Consider the following 19,432-nt stretch of genomic DNA (forward strand, 5'->3'; position numbering starts at 1 on the left):
ATCTCCTGTTCCCTGGATGCTGCCTGACCTGCTGTGCTTTTCCAGCAATAAAGTTTCAACTTTGAGAAATTTATCAGCCATGATTGAACGGCGGAGTAGACTCGATGGGCTGAATGGCCTAATTTCTGCTCCAATGTCTTATGGTCTTATTGAGAGTTATGGGTCTGGGTTTGAGAGTGTAGTGGGGAAGTGAGAGTGTGGTGGGTTGTGGAAGCAGAAAGAGCATGGCAGGGGTTGTGGGGTGAGAGGGCAGAGGGAGGTGAGAGGGCAGGTGTTTGAGAAGGTAGAGGGGGTGAGAGAGTGGTGGGGACAGGGGGTGAGAAGTCATGGGGGTTGAGAGAGCAGAGGTCAGCTAAGGAAACGGATGGATTGTTGAATTTAGATGGGGGGGCAAGGGTGTATGGAGTGGGGTTTGCATGACGGAGGTGTGTGGATGGGTTAATGTGGCATGTGTGTGTATCAGGGAGTGGTACTGGTTTATCTGTCCGTCTTGTAGCCATTAGGTTGGAGATGCTGTTCCTCAGGATGCTGTAGGATTCAGATAGGTGGGGTCTAGGCCGATGTACAACAGAGCAGACCATGACCTCTCCGGACCCATAGATTTGAGTAAGAGAAATGCTGTGCACAGGGTTCTAAAGGAACCACAGTTCTGTTGACCAACATGAATCAGTTCACGTTTAAGTAATGAATCAGTTCACGTTTAAGTAAGTATTCATTCGTTAAATTAACGTGCAAAGATGCCATCTCTGAGAACATCATGTGTACGTTTAGGGATCGAATGGGATGAAACCGATGGCAAACTCCCACACCATGTTACAATTTGTGTAGCTAATAGCTCAACTTTTTTCATTTGTTATTAATTCCTACATTTTCAAGAACGAATGCAGAATAAGCAGTGCCTAGTCTGTGCTTTAGTCATGAGTGTGAATAATCATTCATTGTTCCAGGGAGCTGCCACTGGTGCCTGCTCATTATATACACTTTGCTACTGAATCTTTGAGTGACAGATACAACAGATTGTTTTGTTTGTTAATGTTGTGCTGTGTGCCTTTTTAAATCTCATGCATTATCTGAATGGCCACAGGTACAGTGTTTCGCGGCCCGTGGAAACACATATGTCAGGGACATTAAAGAATTCAGCTGCACGTACAAAGGTCAGTGCTCAGTCCACTGCTATTTGCTGTTTCTAGCTTCCTCTTGTTTTCACTGGGTCTTCCCATTTTCTTTCATGTGTTTCCCATATACCTGTGTGAATTGATATACAATGCACAACAAGGCATTTTGCAAATTAAATATGGATTGAACAGCAGCAGCAATAATGACATGTATTTTAATGTAATAAAACATCTCTAGGTCCTTCACAGGAGAGTTGATGCACAAACTTTGACACTGACCCATATGACGTGCCTCGGAGGAAGATAACCCAAAAGCTTGATCAATGAAGTGGGTTTTACGAAATATCTTAAAGGTGGAAAGTGAAATTGAAAGGTGGAGAGTTTAGGGAGAGAATTCCAGTTTAGAGCCAAAGGAAATAAATAGGAATATTCAGAAGCCCTGAATTATTCAAAAGATTTTGGACCTGGGGAAGATTACAGAGAGAGGAATGTTACGGAGGTGAGGTATGAAAATGCAGATGAGAATTTTAGCTGAGACCATCCTCTGTCAACTCATAGAGGGAAGATGGTTTCAGATGAAATGCTTCAGATGTTCTTCAGAATGTTAACTTGTGCACTCTGTCTGATGCAGGTTGTCCTACAGTATTTCCAGGAGGTTACAGTGTAGTTGAACAGATCAGTAACTCCAGAAATATCATGGTGAATAGAAGACCAAAGATTGGATACTTGGGAGTTTGAAAGTGCAGTTCTAAATTAATTGGGAAATAGTTTTTCTGAGCAGTGGCCACAGATGGAAGTAGGATTGCTGACAGGAAACAGAAAGAAAGTGACTGAGAGAGGCCAAAGTTACTGGAAAATAAGAACCCCAAAGAGTTTGATAGTTGGTATCCAGGAAGGAGGGTTGATAAAGCATGGTATTGGAAGAAACACAGCAGGTCACACAGCATCCTGGGTACAAAAGAGTTGACATTTCGGGCAGGACCTTTCTTCAGGACTGGGGAGGGGGAAAGGGGCTGAGAAATAAATAGAGGGAGGGGGTGTGGGGTAAGGGAAAAGGTAGATGGGATGGCGAGAGGTGGGCAAAGGTAGGAGGTGATAGGTCGGTGGGAAGTGTAGAATGGATAAGTGGGAAGGAAGATGGACAGGTAGGTCAGGTCAAGAGAATGGATCTGAGTTGGAGGGTTGGATCTGGGATGGAGTGGGGGGAGGGAAGATATGGAAACTGGTGAATTCCGTGTTCATGCCATGCGATAGTAGGCTGCTGAGGTGGAAGCTGAGGTGTTCCTCCTCCAGTTTGCGGCTGGCCTTGTTTAGGTGATGGATGTGGCCCAGAATGGATATGTCCTCAGGGGAGTTGGACTGGATGGCCATGGGAAGGTGGGGTTGTTTGGTGTGTACGGACCATAGATATTCCATCGGTCTGTCGGATGTAGAGGAGACCACGTTGATAACACCAGATCATTAAATGAGGTTGGAGGATGTACAAGTAAATCACTACTGGATTTGGAATGATCCTTTGGCGTCTTGGACTGAGGTGAGGTGAAAGGTGTGGGTGCTGGTTTTGCCAACTCTTTAAGCAGCAGGGGAAGGTGCCAGGTGTGGAGGGGTTTGGTGGGGAGTGTGGACCTAATGAGGGAGTCGCGGAGGGAATGGTCCCTATGGAATGTAGCTAGAGGTGGGGAGGGAAATATATTTTTGGTGGTGGGGTCTGACTGTGAATGGCAAAAATTCCAGAGGATGATGTGCTGGATTTGGAGATTAGTGGGTGGATGTAGGTTGTAGGAAATGGGAGGATTGAAAGAAGTTGTTCAGCATACGGATCAGTTCCGCCAATTGAATGAGAAAGGCAGTGGAGGGGGATTGGATGGTCGACGGGAGAGGAAGAAATGGAGGCAGCCTATGCCCCCTTTAGAACTGTGGTACAGGGGCATTTAATTTCAATTCAGATGCTACTATCCTGTTCTTAAAGGGTATTATTCCATTAGACTTGGTTAAGATCATTGAAACAGACTGGAGGATCTTATGTGAATATAATTCAAGCCCTAATATAGTTTACAGAACGTTCTGTTCATGTAGTGTTCTTTGACAAATATTAATCATGAATGTTAGGCAGCACAGTGGTTGGCACTGCTGCCTCACAGTACCAGGGACCCGGGTTTAATTCCATCCTCAGGTGACAATATGTGTGGAGTTTGCATGTTCTCCCTGTGTCTGTGCAGGTTTCCTCCGGGTGCTCCAGTTTCCTCCCACAATCCAAAGATGTGCAGGGCAGGTGGGTTGGACATGCTAAATTGCCCCCAGTGACCAGGGATGTGTAGTTAGTTAAATTAGCCATGGAAAATACAGGGTTACAGGGATAGGGTAGGGAGGTGGGTCTGTGTGTGTTGCTGTTCAGAGGGTCAGTGTGTACTCAATGGACCGAATGGCCTGCTTCCACACCTTAGGGCTTCAATGATTCTTATATACAGGCCTTAATTTAACATCTCATCAATTTCACATTTCATCTAAAAGATGACATCCCTGACAACGCAGCACTATGTTCTGATTGGCGAAGTTTTTTTCACTCCATGAGAGAACTTTGATCGAAAATATTCCATCCAGACTTTCATAACTGTTTATTGAAGAGGTATGGAGATAGTAGGGACTGCAGATGCTGGAGAGTCAAGAGTTGATAAAGCTGGTGCTGGAAAAGCACAGAAGGTCAGGCAGCATCCGAGGAGCAGGAGAGTCAAAGTTTTGGCAGGACCCTTCATCACGATTGGGAGGAGGAAGGGGACTGAAAAATAAATAAGGGGAGGGAGGGGCAGGACTAGGGGAAAGGTAGGTAGGTTGCAATATTCTATTTAGTGGGGAAATAAACTAGTAAGAACAGTGATCGTGTCACCCTTGAATTTTCATATTGCTGAAAATGTGATAAGATCTTCATTTTTGTGGATCACCGGCTGTTTCCGATGGTTGGGCTTGTATTTTACTGTATTAGGACATGGAACATAGAACATTACAGCGCAGTACAGACCCTTCAGTTCTCGATGTTGTGCCGAACTGTGGAACCAATCTGAAGCCCATCTATCCTACACGACTCCATTTTCATCCATATGTTTATCAAATGACCATTTAATTCCCTATAGATTTGGCAAGTTTATTACTGTTGCAGTCAGGCCGTTCTGTGCCCTTACTAGCCTCTGAGTAAAGAAACTACCTCTGACATCTGTCCTATATCTATCAACCCTCAAATTAAAGCTGTGACCCATTGTGCTAGCCATCACCATCTGAGGAAAAAGGCTCTCACTGTCGACCCAGTCTAACCCTCTGATTATCTTATATGCCTCAATTAAGTCACCTCTCAACCTTCTTCTCTCTCATGAAAACAGCCTCAGGTCCTTCAGCCTTTCCTCATAAGACCTTCCCTCCATACTAGGCAACATCTTAGTTAATCTCCTCTGAACCCTTTCCAAAGCTTCCTCATCCTTCGTATAATGCGATGACCAGAACTGTAAGCAGTACTCCAAGTGCGGCCGCATCAGAGTTTGTACAGCTGCAGCATGACCACGTGGCTCCGAAACTCAATCCCTCTACCAATAAAAATAGCACACGGTATGCCTTCTTAACAACCCTATCAACCTGGGTGGCAACTTTCAGGAATCTATGTAAATGCACACCGAAATCTCTTTGCTCATCTACACTACCAAGAATCTTAACCATTAACTCAGTACTTTGCATTCTGGTTGTTCTTTTCAAAGTGAATCACCTCATACTTTTCCGCATTCAAATCCATTTGCCACCTCTCAGCCCAGCTCTGTAGCTTATCTATGTCCGTCTGCAATCTGCAACATCCTTCAGCACTATCCACAACTCCACTGACTTTAGTGTCATCCGCAAATTTACTAACCCATCCTTCTAAGCCCTCATCCGGGTCATTTATAAAAATGACAAACACCAGTAGACCCAAAACAGATCCTTGCAGTACCCCACTAGTAACTGAACTCCAGGATTAACATTTCCCATCAACCACCACCCTCTGTCTTCTTTCAGCTCGCCAATTTCTGATCCAAACCGCTAAATCACCCTCAGTCCCATGCCTCCTTATTTTGTGCAATAGCCTACCGTAGGGAACCTTATCAAACCCCTTACTGAAATCCATACAGTACATCAGTTACTTTACCCTCATCCACCTGTTTGGTCACCACCTCAAAGAACTCAATAAGGTTTGTGAGGTATGATCTACCCTTCACGAAACCATGTTGACTATCCCTAATCAACTTATTCCTTTCTAGATGATTATAAATTCTTTCTCTTATAACCTTTTCCAATACTTTGCCCACAACTGAAGTAAGGCACACTGAGTATAATTACCAGGGTTGTCTCTACTCCCCTTCTTGAACAAGGGAACAACATTTGCTATCCTCCCGTTTTCTGGCAGTATTCCTATAGACAATGACGACATAAAGATCAAAGCAAAGGCTCTGCAATCTCCTCCCTGAGTTCCCAGAGAATCCTAGAATAAATTCCATCTGGCCCATGGGACTTATTTATTTTCACACTTTCCAGAATTGCTAACACCTCCTCCTTGCGAATGTCAGTCCCATCTAGTCTTGTAGCCTAAATCTCAGTATTCTCCCTGACAACATTGTCTTTTTCCAGTGTGAATACTGATGAAAAATATTCATTTAGTATTTTCCTTATCTCCTCGGACTCCAAGTGCAATGTCCCACGACTATCCTTGATTGGCCCTAATCTTTCTCTAGTCATTCTTTTATTCTTAATATACCTATAGAAAGCTTTCGGGTTTTCCTTGATCATACCTGACAATGACTTCTCATGTCCCCTCCTGGCTCTTAGCTCTCTCTTTTGACCTATTCTGGCTAATTTGTAACTCTCAAGCGCTCTAAGTGAGCCTTCACACCTGATCCTAACATAAGCCACCTTCTTGCTCTTGACATGAGATTCAATTTCTTTAGTAAACCATGGCTCTCTCACTCGACTACTTCCCTCTTGCCTGACAGGTGCATTCTTCTCAAGGACACGCAGTAGCTGTTCCTTGAATAAGCTCCATATTTCAATTGTGCCCATCCCCTGCAGTTTCCTTCTTCATCTAATGCATCCTAAATCTTGTCTAATTGCATCATAATTGCCTTTCCCCCAGCAATGCGTTATATACGTATCCCCTTCCATCACTAAAGTAAACATAACCGAATTGTGGTCACTATCATCAAAGTGTTCACCTACCTCCAAATCTAACACCTAGCCAGGTTCATTATCCAGTACCAAATCCATTGTGGCTTCGCCCCTTGTTGGCCTGTCTACATCCTGTGTCTGGAAACTATCCTGCACACATTGGACAAGAACTGACCCATCTAAAGTACTCGAACTATAGTATTTCCAGTCAATATTTGCAAGGTTAAAGTCCCCCATAACATCTACACTGTTACTTTCACTCCTGTCCAGAATTATCTTTGCTATCCTTTTGTCTACATCTCTGGAACTCTTCGGAGGCCTCTGGAAAACTCCCAACAGGGTGATCTCTCCTTTCCTGTTTCTAACCTCAGCCCATACTACCTCAGTAAATGAGTCCTCAAACATCCTTTCTGCCACCGTAACATTGTCCTTAATTAACAGTGCCATACCACTCCCTCTTTTATCATCTTCGCTGTTCTTACTGAAACATCTAAATCCTGGAACCTGCTACAACTATTCCTGTCTCTGCGCTATCAATGTCTCTGAAATGGCCACAACATCGAAGTCCCAAGTACCAACCCATGCTGCACGTTGATCCACCTTATTCCAGATGCTCCTGGCGTTGAAGTAGATACACTTCAAACCACCTTTCTGCTGGCCGGTGAACTCTTGCGACCTTGAAACCATATTTCTGACCTCACTACTCTCAACCTCCTGGACACTGGAACTGCAATTTGGGTTCCCATCCCCTGCTGAATTAGTTTAAACCCTCCCAAAGAGCTTTAGCAAACCTCCCCCCATCCCCAGGATTTTGGTACCCCTCTGGTTCAGGTATAGACCATCCTGTTTATAGAGGCCCAACCTACCCCAGAATGAGCCCCAATTATCCAAGTATCCGAAACCTTCCTTCCTGCACCACCCCAATAGCCATATGTTCAACTCCTCTCTCTCCCTATTCCTTGCCTTGCTAGTATGTGGCACGAGCAACAAACCAGAGATAACAACTCTTGTTTGTTCTAGCTCTAGGCTTCCATCCTAGCTCCCTGAATTTCTGCTTTAAAGACCCATCTCCCTTCCTACCTAGGTTGTTGGTGCCTATGTGAACCACGACTTGGGCCTACTGCCCCTCCCCCTCGAGGATCCCAAAACACAATCCGAGACATCACGAACCCTGGCACCTGGGAGACAACACACCGTCCGTGAGTTTGTCTTGTTCCCACAGAACCTCCTATCTGTCCCTCTAACTCTGCTCTGCTCCTTTTCCCCTTCCCTTTTGAGCAACATGGTCAGACCCTGTGCCAGAGACCTGTACCCTATTGCTTACCCCACCCACAACAGTATCCAAAACGGTATACTTGTTATTGAGGGGGACGGCCGCAGGGACCCCTGCACTGTTTGCTGGTGCCCTTTCCGTCCCTTGACTGTAACCCATCTGTCTCTTTCTTGCACCTGAGGTATGACCCCTCTCAATAACCCCCTCCGTCTCCCGAATGATCCAAGGTTCATCTAGTTCCAGCTCTAGTTCCCTAATGTGGTTATCAAGGAGCTGGAGTTGGGTGCATTTCCTGCAGAAGAAGTCAGCGAGGACCCTTACCTCCCACATTCTGCAAGAGGAACATTCAACTGCCCTAACCGCCATCCCCACTGTTCTAAATTCCCTAAAAACTGTAAAAAAATAAAGAATTTTTTAAAAACAGTTACCTTCCCAATCCGGTGCACAGGATTAGAGGAGGAGGATGGGAGGGAGACACTACTTAAGTAGTGTTTTGAGTAACGCAACCACCCAGATATATTCCTTCACTTACTCAGCAGTCCCGTGTCTGCTCCTGCTCAGGGTGCGCTCCACCTATTCATGAGCTAAGTTTATATAATTTTAAACTTACCTTCCCAGCAGGCCCCTGGTCCTCGCTGTCCTTCCTCCCACTGCTGGCTACTGGGAAAAGGTATTATAACCTAAAGGAAGGTAACAGGAGATTAAAGGAAAGATATTGAGAAGTTTGCAAGTTACATCTCTCATTGTAATGTGCAGGGCTATCTTTTCAACTCTAGGTCAATCAATCCGAATGACATGTTTGAACATAAGCCACATCTCCCAACAGCCACAGCTACAGTCAGTCTCTTAATAGGAAGTGAATTTCTGAAGTGAATTTCTAGTTAATACTCACTATCTGCCTACAATTAAATACAATTAAGAGATTCCCTTCTCTCTCTTTTTAAATAAAGACTAGAATCTGTACATCCAACCAAATTTCAAAACACAGTCAAAAAACCTCCAAGTCCTGTGGTCCCAAGATGTTCCTCTTCCAAGACCCTATCATTATCTTCCTACATAAATTTCTTTCAGTAGGATAATCAGAGAGTTGCTCTCTCCATAAATTCAGTGGGTCTACTATCTTCAGTACCGATGTGGAGGAGCCGGTGTTGGACTGGGGTGGACTAAGTTTAAAATGACACAACACCAGATTATAGTCCAACAAGTTTATTTGGAAGAAGCGCTGCTCCTTCATCAGCTAGCTAGTGGAGTAGGATCGTAGGACACAGAATTTATAATAAAAGATCAAAATGTCATACAACTGAAGCCATATATTGAACAAACCTAGATTGCTACTAAGTCTTTAATCACTTAGAATAGGTTGCAGGTTTCGATTCATTAATCCCAGAAGTGCTTTCAAGTCACATTTCTGAGATAATTTAAGGTTTTATAAAAAAAGTGACAACTCAGCTCACACAATGTATTAGAGGTGTGAGGTTAGAGTCTGTCTGTATTCCAACCTTGAGTCAGACTGGTTCTGTTTCCAAAGTTGAAATATATAAAATGTCACGTGGACTGACTGCTTCCAGATTGTATGCTTTTTGAACAAAATTGCATGTATCTGTCAATACAAATCTGCAAATGCAAATTCACACCATAGACTTATATATATGTGTGTGTGAGGGAGTGAGTGAGTGAGTGTGTGTGTGTGCGCGTATGCACACGACAGAGTAATATCCAAACCATCATCTCCCAGACCATCCACAACCTAAATACCTCTGGGGATCTCCCATCCACAGCCTCCAACCTCATTGTCCGCGAACCCTGCACTGCCTGATTCTACCTCCTCCCCAAGATTCACAAACCTGAATGCCCTTTGTCTCAGCCTGCTCCTGCCTCATCTCTGCGTACCTTGACACCATCCTGTCCCCCTTACTCCAGGAACACCCCACATGTGTTCGGGACATCACACACGCCCTCCACTTCCTCCAAGCTTTTTGTTTCCCTGGCCTCCAACGCCTCATCTTCACCATGGACACCCAGTCCCTGTACACATCACTCCGCCATGACGAAGGCCTCCAAGCTCTCCATTTTTTCCACTCATGCTGACCCAACCAGTACCCTTCTACTGACATTCTCATTTGCCTGTCTGAACTGGTCCTCATGCTCAACTTCTCCTTCCAATCTTCCCACTTCCTCCAAACCTAAGGGGTGGCCATGGGCACCTGCATGGATCCCACCTATGCCTGCCTCTTCCGGTATGTGGAACAGTCCATCTTCCGCAGCTGCACAGGCACCATTCCCCACCTTTCCCTCCACTACATCGATGACTGTATCGACGCTACCTTGTGCTCCCACGAGGGGTTGAACAGTTCATCAACTTCACAAACACCTTCTACCCTGATCTCAAATTCACCTGGACCATCTCGGAAACCTCCCTCCCCTTCCTAGACCTCTCCATCTCCTTCTCTGGCAACTGACTAAACATGGACATTTACTACAAGCCCACCGATTCCCACAGCTACCTGGACTATACCTTACCTCCTGTAAAAATGCCAGCCCTTATTCCCAATTGCTCCACCTCCACCGCATCTGCTCCCAGGAGGACCAATTCCACCACAGGACATCCCAGACGGCCTCCTACTTCAAAGACCACAAATTCTCTCCCACATGGTCAATGATGCCCTCCAGTGCATCTCCACTTCCCGCTCCTCTGTCCTTGAACCCCACCCCTTCAATTGCAACAGGGATAGAACCCCCCCTGGTCAGCACCTTCCACCCCACCAACCTCCACATGCATCGCATCATCCTCCGCTACTTGCGAACACACCCCACCACCAGGAATATATTTCCCTCCCCACCTCTATCTGCATTATGGAGAGATCATTCCCTCTGCGACTCCTTAGTCAGATCCATGCCCCCCAGCACCTTACCCTGCCACTGCAGGAAGTGCAAAATCTGCACCCACACCTCCCCTTTCACCTCTGTCCAAGGTCCCAAAGGACCTTTTCACATCCGACAGAAATTTACCTGTACTTCCACGCACGTTATCTACTGTATACGTTGCACTCGATGTGGTCTCCTCTACATTGGGGAGACAGGACGCCAACTTGAAGATTGTTTCAGAGAACATCTCTGGGATACTTGCACCCACCAACCCCACCGCCCCCATGGCTGAACATTTTAACTTCCCGTCCCACTCCACCAAGGACATGCAGGATTTGGGCCACCTCCATCGCCAAACCCTTGCCACCTGATGCCTAGAGGAAAAACCCCTCATCTTCCGCCTTGGGACTGCAACCGTATGGGATCAATGTGGATTTCACCAGTTTCCTAATTTCCCCTCCCCCTACCTTATCCCAGTCCCAAGCCTCCAACTCTACTCAGCTCCGCTACCTTGACCTGTCCTACCTGTCCATCTTCCTTCCTTCCCACCTATCCACACCACCCTCCTTTCCAACCTATCACTTGCACCTGCACCTTCATCTACTACCACATTCCCAGCTACCTTCCCCCAGCCCCACTCCCCTCCCATCTATCTCTCAGTCCCCCGGCCCACAAGTCTCATTCCTGATGAAGGACTTATGCCCAAAATGTCGATTCTCCTGCTCCTCAGGTGCTGCCTGACCTGCTGTGCTTTTCTAGCAATACACTCTTGACTCTGATTTCCAGCATCTGCAGTCCTCACTTTCTCCTGACCCAGTAATATGTCTGTAAGAAGGTGTACACATGAGTGTGAGTGTGTGTCGGAGAGAGAGCATGAGTATGAGAGAGGGTCTGCATGAGTGTGTAAGTGTGTGTTTAGGGTGGTGGGGATCACCTATGGTGTAGCTTCACTAGCAACCCTAATGAAGGAGAATGCTCTGAAAGCTTGTACTACCAAATAAACCTGTTGGACTATAACCTGATGTTGTGTGATTTTTAACTTTATCTTCAGTACACCATTGTACAGAATTTTATAAGAAAGATTTGATAAATTGTATCCCATATGCCATGCCTCCACAAGAGTGAGTATTTTAGTCACTAAACAACTAATTTTCTTAGCTTCCCAAGCTAAACCACAGCATTTCCCATTCTTTGGCCTTTATAAATATTGGTCCAAGTATTCTGATATGTGGAGCAGCCTCCAGTGCATTGGAATGTGCACTCTTCTTTTGCAATTGGGCAGGACATTTGAAGCTCTGATTGTCAATTTTATCCTGCTCTAATTGCTCTGTGATTCCGTGAGAGGGGGTTGAAGATTACTGGGGGTGAGTGAGACTTAGAACTGTTGACTTTGGCAGCTCTATTTAAACAGTATCAATTAACCAATACCAAGAACTGCAGATGCTGGGAATGTGAAACACAAATAGAAATTGATGGAGAAACTCAGCAGGTCTGGTAGCATCCAGTTTTAATGAGGGGTCACAGGACTCAAAACATTACTTCTGAATTATGGAAGTCTAAGTATGTGGGTTAATGAGCATAAAAGCTGTGTTCCTGCAGGTTGTGACTTTTCAGAGAAGAGAATTTCTGAAACTTACTTCAAAAAGGCAACAGATGCAGAAGTAAAACTCAGGAAACGAAATAAACTTAGTGGCCTGAAGATTGTTTCTAGAGTGTAATATTATTCTGCCAGATTTAGTTTTCTAAAAATATACATGTGAACTGAATGCAATGCTTTGTTATTGTAGAATCATACAGTGTGAAAGAAGCCCTTTGACCCATAAAGTTTGTCCCACCAAGGCTACACAAAATCTATATCAGTCGCACTTTCCAGCACTAGACCCTGAGCCTTGAATCTTACAACATTTCAAGTGCTCAAAAGAGAAAGGGAAAATATACAGAATAATGATGGAGGTTGAATGTTTCTTGTTGGGATTTGATAAATTTATTATTAACAATACAATATCATTCAAAATTGGGAATCAATTTTATATATTGAGTTTGATCAGGATTGTGTTATGAGGGAGGCAATGTCCTAGTGGTATTATCGCTGGATTGTTAATCCACGGATCCAGAGAACATCCTGGGGACCTGGGTTCAAATCCTGCCATGGCAGTTGGTGGAATTTGATTTCAATAAAAACCTAGAATTAAGAATCTAAATGACAACCATTAATCCATTGTCAATTGTCGGAAAAACCCATCTGGGTCACTAATTTCCTTTAGGGAAGGAAACTGCCATCCTTACCTGGTCTGTTCTACATGTGACTCCAGACGCACAGCAATGTGGTTCACTCTTAACTGCCCTCTGGGTAATTAGGAATGAGCAATAAATGCTGGCTTGGCCAGTGATAACCTCATCATGTGAATGAATAAAAAAAAAAGCCAGAGTCCAGCCTGCTGAAGGTTTCTGTCTAGCCCTTGCCTATGTACGCAGGAGTGCATTCCAAGTTATAACCACTATCTGCACAAAATAGTTTTGCCTCATGTCGCTAATTTTTTTTTGCTAACCACCTTAAGTCTGTATCCACTGGTTCTCAGTCCTTTAAAAAATGAGAAGTTTCTCCCTATCTGCTGCCTAGCCCCCTCAGACATTCGAATATTCAATCAAACATTCTGTCAGCTTCCTCCTCCAGGGAAAATAGCTCCAGATTTGAATTTGCAGCCACTACGTGAAGATTTCACCTTGTTTAAACATTTTACTGTAAGAACTCACTAAAAACACAAATGAATAAAGGCTTTTCTTTTTCTAGACAACTTCTACTTTAAACAAAATGAGGAATAGTATCCCCTCAAATGTGACTCATGTTGCACCCTTCACAGAATAACAATTCTTATAGTAATCAATTAAAAATTCCTCCCACTTTCCAAAACGGTGTTTCCCATTTACTCTCCTCGCCAGTAATCATAATGTTGTTTACTAAAGCAACTTGTATTCTATCTCTCCATAAATAATTCCCCATTTCAGCAGGCATCAAATTAAATAAGTTTAAAAGAAAAGCCGTTTAGTTTTATGGTGGTCTGTTTTACTTGCCTTCCCATTTGCTGTTCTACCGTTACCGATCTCATCACCGATGTATAGTCATTCCACTCGCTGTGCAAATGAACCATTAAGCAGGAAAATAAAACATACAGCACTAATTTATTCCTTTATTTGTTTCAATATGACTAAATATAGTGGACGTCTGTTCTAATGCAGATCAATATATAATATAAATTTGCTTATAATAAGGGGATCTCACAGCTACCAAAAGTATTTATTTGTCGGCTGAAATAATGATGCTCACGAATGAAGTACAAATGCAATCTGAGATGGCACTGATATTGGGCCTGAATTTAAAATCTTGTGATGGTCTAAGGGAATGCAACTGTTTCCAACCTTGGCTTTTACCTTCACATGCATCACCAGGATGAAAAATGTTGACTTGATATATACCTCACAGAGATGCAAAAGGTTTCTCTCCCGCCTCAAATCAATCAGTGCACAACTTGTAGCTGTACCCTGTCCCCAACGGACACACGCACACATTCTCACAATTACATGTAATTATTCAACTAAAACAAAGGATTGTGAATACTTGCAATCTGTAAGAAAAACAGAAATTGCTGGAGAAATTCAGCAGGTCTGGCAGCATCTGTGGAGAGAGAAACAGAATTAACATTTCAGGCCCAGTGACCCTTCTTCATGTGTTCTGAAACCAGGGAGTTGGTCAAGGAGAGAGAGCAGACAGGAGTTTGTATTGAACTAATAAATACAAATAAACAGTTGTGGAAGACTGACAGACTCTTACTTCCTGCTTTGGTAAATGGATAATCAGTGATACAACATTCACTACACTTTGAGCATTTATTAGATTACCTGCAGTGTGGAAACAGGCCCTTCGGCCCAACAAGTCCACACTGACCCTCCGCAGAGAAACCCACTCCCCTATATTTACCCCTGACTAATCCACTTGACACTAATTTAGCCAATTCACCTAACCTGCACATCTTTGGACTGTGGGAGGAAACCGGAGCACCCGGAGAAAGCCCACGCAGACACGGGGAAAATATGCAAACTCCACACAGACAGTTGCCCAAGGCGGGAATTGAACCCGAGTCTCTAGCACTGTGAGGCAGCAGTGCTAACCACTGAGCCACTGTGCTGCCCCTCTGTGTAAACCCTAAAATCATCAAAGGCAAGAATATATTTTTCCTTTGCCAGTCACTGCACCCCTGTTTAAAATCCTGTTGCCAATAAGTACCAGATGATCTCTGCTGAGAGAGAACCCAAAATCTTCCATGTAAATTAGCACATTGTCTCAAAAGTTAGATACTGATGCTGTCACAACAGTATAGTCTGTGTTAGATTCCAACCCTATAATCATCTATGTTCTTGCTTGTTTTATTTTCTCAACGTTTCATTTTCCTTATGCTATGTTTCAGGAGAATACAGCACCCAACCCACTGGCTAAGGAAGAGCTGAATTTATTGGCGCAGTTAATGGGAGGTCTAGAGATCAAAAAGCCTGTGGGCACTGAACCAGGATTTCGGCTGAATCTGTTTGGCACAGACGAAGAGGAGGAGTAAGTTGGCAATATTGTTTTGTGTCATTCACAGGAACAAGATTTATAAACATACATGGCTCTTTCTCTTGTGCATGGTCCTTCCCTCTGACTCGCACTGTATCTTTACATCATCTTTCCTGTGCAGATCAACTTTCACATACTTTATCGCCTCAGCATCCACATGTATGTTTTCCATTGTGAACATACACTTGGGCGTGAAGAACAGAATGGTCACATTCCGTGCTGTAAGATGCTTTGAAAATGAATTTTTCACATCTGACTCTGCCTTTGAGAGCTGGAATGTTACAACTGAGAGTCTAGTTGGCACCAGTACCTTGTACATTCTAGTCAGAAGCAGTGTTACCTGTTTATATGCTTAGCTGGGGAATGATACATAGAGCAGGTTAACCCCAAGCAGCAAGTAAAACATCTTGGAATACTTTAATCCTCAGCACACACAGGAACTGAGTTGGTGTGATACCGTGCTGTAAGGTTAGAGGGACAGTGAGAAAGGGCAATTTAAGATGCTTGCCATCACTGCCTCCGTCTAGGCCATGCCTTCAGACCTCTGTTCAGTGGAGACAGCTGTACCACTGTGTTATCCTAAAACTCTATCAGTAAGAAACCAGAGCATCACTATAACACAACAAAATTAACCAGGTAAAGGGAAGACAGAAACACTGCTCCTACTATGTTGGATGAGCAAGGGACAGCTGTTTGTCAAATATTTTTGCAGATCAGTGAACTGGAGGAAGATCTGTATAGGTTGTGCAAGTGTCTTCTTGATATTTTTTGTGTGCGCATCTGTGAAAATCAAATCACACCAAGTAAAACTGTGACTGTGACTGATTAGATAGCCATGGATGGAAGGCAGAGGAAGGGCAAACTATATGAATGGTCAGAAAATATATCACAGTTAAAATCGGTCAGTGAGGTTATAGTAGGGCTGTACTAAGACAGGCTGTTTGTCACAGGAAATTTCATTCTGATTTATTTTTATCGTTACAGCCAAGCAGCAGCCATAAAGTCTCCAGAGCTTTTTGATGAGGTGATTGACATACAGGTCTCTAAGGTAAGCGAATATCATTGGATCACTATTTGCAAAAGCTGCCCCTTTTATTTTAATGATTGGACACATCTGTGATGCCCTACCTCCCACCTTCCTTCTCCAGCTTTGGCAGCTGAAAGCACTGGATCAACAAAGATCTTCAAACCTGTGGGAACCAGCAGACCCTTTGCTAATTCAGCTAAATGGGCACATGAATTCATTTTGTTATGTAAGTAGTGAGCAGGGGCTAGGTGGTAACATACAAGCCCAATCCTGGTTTGTGCCCCCACATGTTCACTCAGAGTGGCACTGAATGGCAAGAGCTGAAGGCTCCTCAGCTGCTTCATAGCCTAAGTGGACAGTGACAGTCATTGTCCTGCTCCCCCACTACCAACTTCTCTGAGGAGGGCCTGCTTAGACATGGATCTTGCCTCAGGCACAAGTAATAGCGCATCGTGGACAGTACATTTACTCTCTCAGTCAATCAAGGATCTTGTTTTATTAAGGAGTAAAACGGCAGACTGCCACTTGGAACATATGTGTTGTTCTTCTCTGCAGGACCAGCAGCAGCATGAAGAATTAGCTCGAATAATGGAAGAATTCCATGTCCAGGAGCAGCCGAAGCACAGCTGCAGTAAAGGAGATGATCTTCTGGCCATGATGGATGATCTGTGACACCCTCTGAAAGCTGAATTCCCATTCTGTGCAATTCTGTGCACTTTGGCACTGTTGCATTCAGTTTAACTCATTGTAAATAGTAAATATTTAAGCAACCAGGCTGTGGCTCATAATTCATAAACATTTGTGACCTTCAGAACCTGGATGGAGGTCTGGAAAAGAATTGGGATAAGGGGTAACAGAGATGTTGGCTTGGCTGTGAACTTTTGCAGACCACTGAACTGGTGGAAGTTTTATACAAGTGTTTTCTTAACATAATTTTTGAATGTGCATCTGTGAAAATCAAATCACACCAGATAAAACTGGAACTCGAACTGATTAGTTGGCCATGGGTGGAAATTAGGGGAATGTAAATGTGGTATGTGGATGGTCAGTAAGTATGTTGCAAAATTTAAACCAGTCAGTGAGGCTAAAGTAGGCTCACTGTGTGTGACTGGTATCACAGTCTGTGGCAGTGGAGCCATTGGGCCACACTAAGGCATCTTGCTGGCAGTTGGATAAAAATCTGGTTGGACAGTTGATATTTGTACATCTGATCAAACAGACAAAGCTTTGTTCAGCTTTTAATATTGAAGAACAGAGCTGGCCTCAAGATTTGGGCTTCAGAACTTAGAATTTCTAAAGATGAATTATTAATTTCAGACAGTAAATGTTTTTAAATAACTTTGAACACTAACAACCTCATTAAAATATTACATGTACATTTAAGTGTCAGCTTTAATTTGTATTTAGCATATCTGATTCATATTTATTTTTGATTTAATATTTATTATTTTAACATTGAGGTTTAATGCTTTCATTCTATACATTTTTATTCTTCCCTATTTTGGATGTTGGACTGGATTTGATTAACTTTATTTTATTTGCTAAAGTTAAAATGTTTAAGTAAGTAATCTTTTCAGTATTTGCTTCAGTATTTGCTCTGCAAAAATATTTTGTCTTTGTCTTTGACAGTGCCTCATGGAACTAAATAACTAGGGTTGTAAAGAGGGCTTTAAATTAAATAAAGGGATGGGTTGTTGAATAATGCAAGGGAAGATTTGGGCACCATGTTTATAATTCTCTGGTCTTCTGGGACCTCTCCCAAGTTGAGGGAAGGTTGAAGGATTATAACTTGCAATTTTCATTGTCACCTCCTTCAGTATCCTCAGATGCATTTCACCCTGTCCAGGTGTTTTGTCGATTTTGATTACCAACAGGGCTATCTAATACTTTTTAAAATCAAATGTGAACAATTATAGTAAAAAAAATTCCTCTTCTGCCATTATGGTGTGGGTAGTATCTACCTCTTTGGTGAATGTCTTAACTTCTTACCTCAACCACACCCACTGCCTGCATGTGTAAATCCTCCTTACCACTACTCTATTACTTATGTGCTATCAGAAACAAGACTTTGGGATTTCCCCTTTACATTGACCACCAGTATTTCCTCATAATTCCATTTTATTTCTCTAACTTGCTTTCTTGTATTCCCTCTGAACCTTCCGTGTTCCTCTTGGTTGTCAATTGTATTTTAAACCTGACAGAATTTTATGGTCTGGAACTAACTTTCAGTTCCTGGTTTTGTGAACTTCAAAGTTTGCTGTATTTCATAATCAGTTGAAAATCAAAATGCATTGAAGCATTTTTGTTTTAAAAAAAGTTAACTGTTGTTTTATTCAAACTATTGAGGATTAGTGGCACTTGATATTTTATATTATTTATTTAATGTTTGCACAGTCACTTGACCAAGCAATAGCCTTTTCAGTAACTAATGGTGTTCAAGTCCATCTCCAAGTCTAGTTAGTGAACACTCTCAATTAGGTACATCAATGTTTGAAATGCATTAGAGCTGCACTCTGTATATTCTTGGGGACCCTGTTGCCCAGAGCCTCGGCCAGCCCAGAAATGTTTTAAAAGGGCCCACATGTTGTGGGAGATAAAAGCTGAAGGAACTGGCAGTGGGATGTACAATGGGAGAGTGCTTTCTGATGGTTATTTTCTTGAGTCACTGTTATTCCTAGTGTGATGACTTTCATCATTTGGGGTGGCACCTCTTAGTTACTTCTGGTAAGTTGAGAAATCATTGAATGAGAGTTGATTTTGGTTGAAGTAGACCTTTTCCAGCAGGTTGCCGGTTGCTATTCCCCTTCTGATGTGGATGGGCAATGGAAGCAGGCAATGTTGCTTTGGACTGAAACATGTGGAGCTTAGTTGGTTAAAGAGTACATGCAATTATGTGCATGTTGATTTGCACATTGACAAGTTTGGACACAATATTCTGCAGTTGTATCAGTGATGTTTAGGATAACTCTTATATCTACCATGTTATTCCAATCATTTCATTTGTCTCTAGCACCACCTTTTTTTAAAATTGTTTTAAACATAAGGAAAACTTTTGTATTTGTTGTAATAGAACATAGAACAGTACAGCACAGAACAGGCCCTTCAGCCCACGATGTTGTGCCAACCATTGATCCTCATGGAAGGTACTGGATCAGTGGTGCTGGAAGAGCACAGCAGTTCAGGCAGCATCCGAGGACAGGCAAAATCGACGTTTCGGGCAAAAGCCCTTCATCAGGAATAAAGGCAGAGAGCCTGAAGCGTGGAGAGATAAGCTAGAGGAGGGTGGGGGTGGGGATAGAGTAGCATAGAGTACAATAGGTCAGTGGGGAAGGAGATGAAGGTGATAGGTCAGGGAGGAGAGGGGGGAG

General features: G+C 43.3%; 1 protein-coding gene across 1 annotated transcript in view; it reads left to right on the plus strand.

Annotated features, from left to right (window-relative positions):
• The window catches only part of oscp1b (organic solute carrier partner 1b), a 43,340-nt gene extending 25,898 nt beyond the window's left edge, over positions 1 to 17,442 (plus strand). The window contains exons 6-9 of the mRNA XM_043717938.1: positions 1,085 to 1,154; positions 14,892 to 15,031; positions 16,022 to 16,085; positions 16,620 to 17,442. Coding sequence (XP_043573873.1) covers positions 1,085 to 1,154; positions 14,892 to 15,031; positions 16,022 to 16,085; positions 16,620 to 16,736 — 391 coding nt within the window. The 3' untranslated portion in view covers positions 16,737 to 17,442. The remainder of the gene's footprint in view (positions 1 to 1,084; positions 1,155 to 14,891; positions 15,032 to 16,021; positions 16,086 to 16,619) is intronic.
• The last annotated feature ends 1,990 nt before the right edge of the window (positions 17,443 to 19,432 follow it).

Source organism: Chiloscyllium plagiosum, chromosome 27 (genome assembly GCF_004010195.1).
Source record: "Chiloscyllium plagiosum isolate BGI_BamShark_2017 chromosome 27, ASM401019v2, whole genome shotgun sequence".
In the NCBI taxonomy this organism is placed as follows: domain Eukaryota; kingdom Metazoa; phylum Chordata; class Chondrichthyes; order Orectolobiformes; family Hemiscylliidae; genus Chiloscyllium; species Chiloscyllium plagiosum.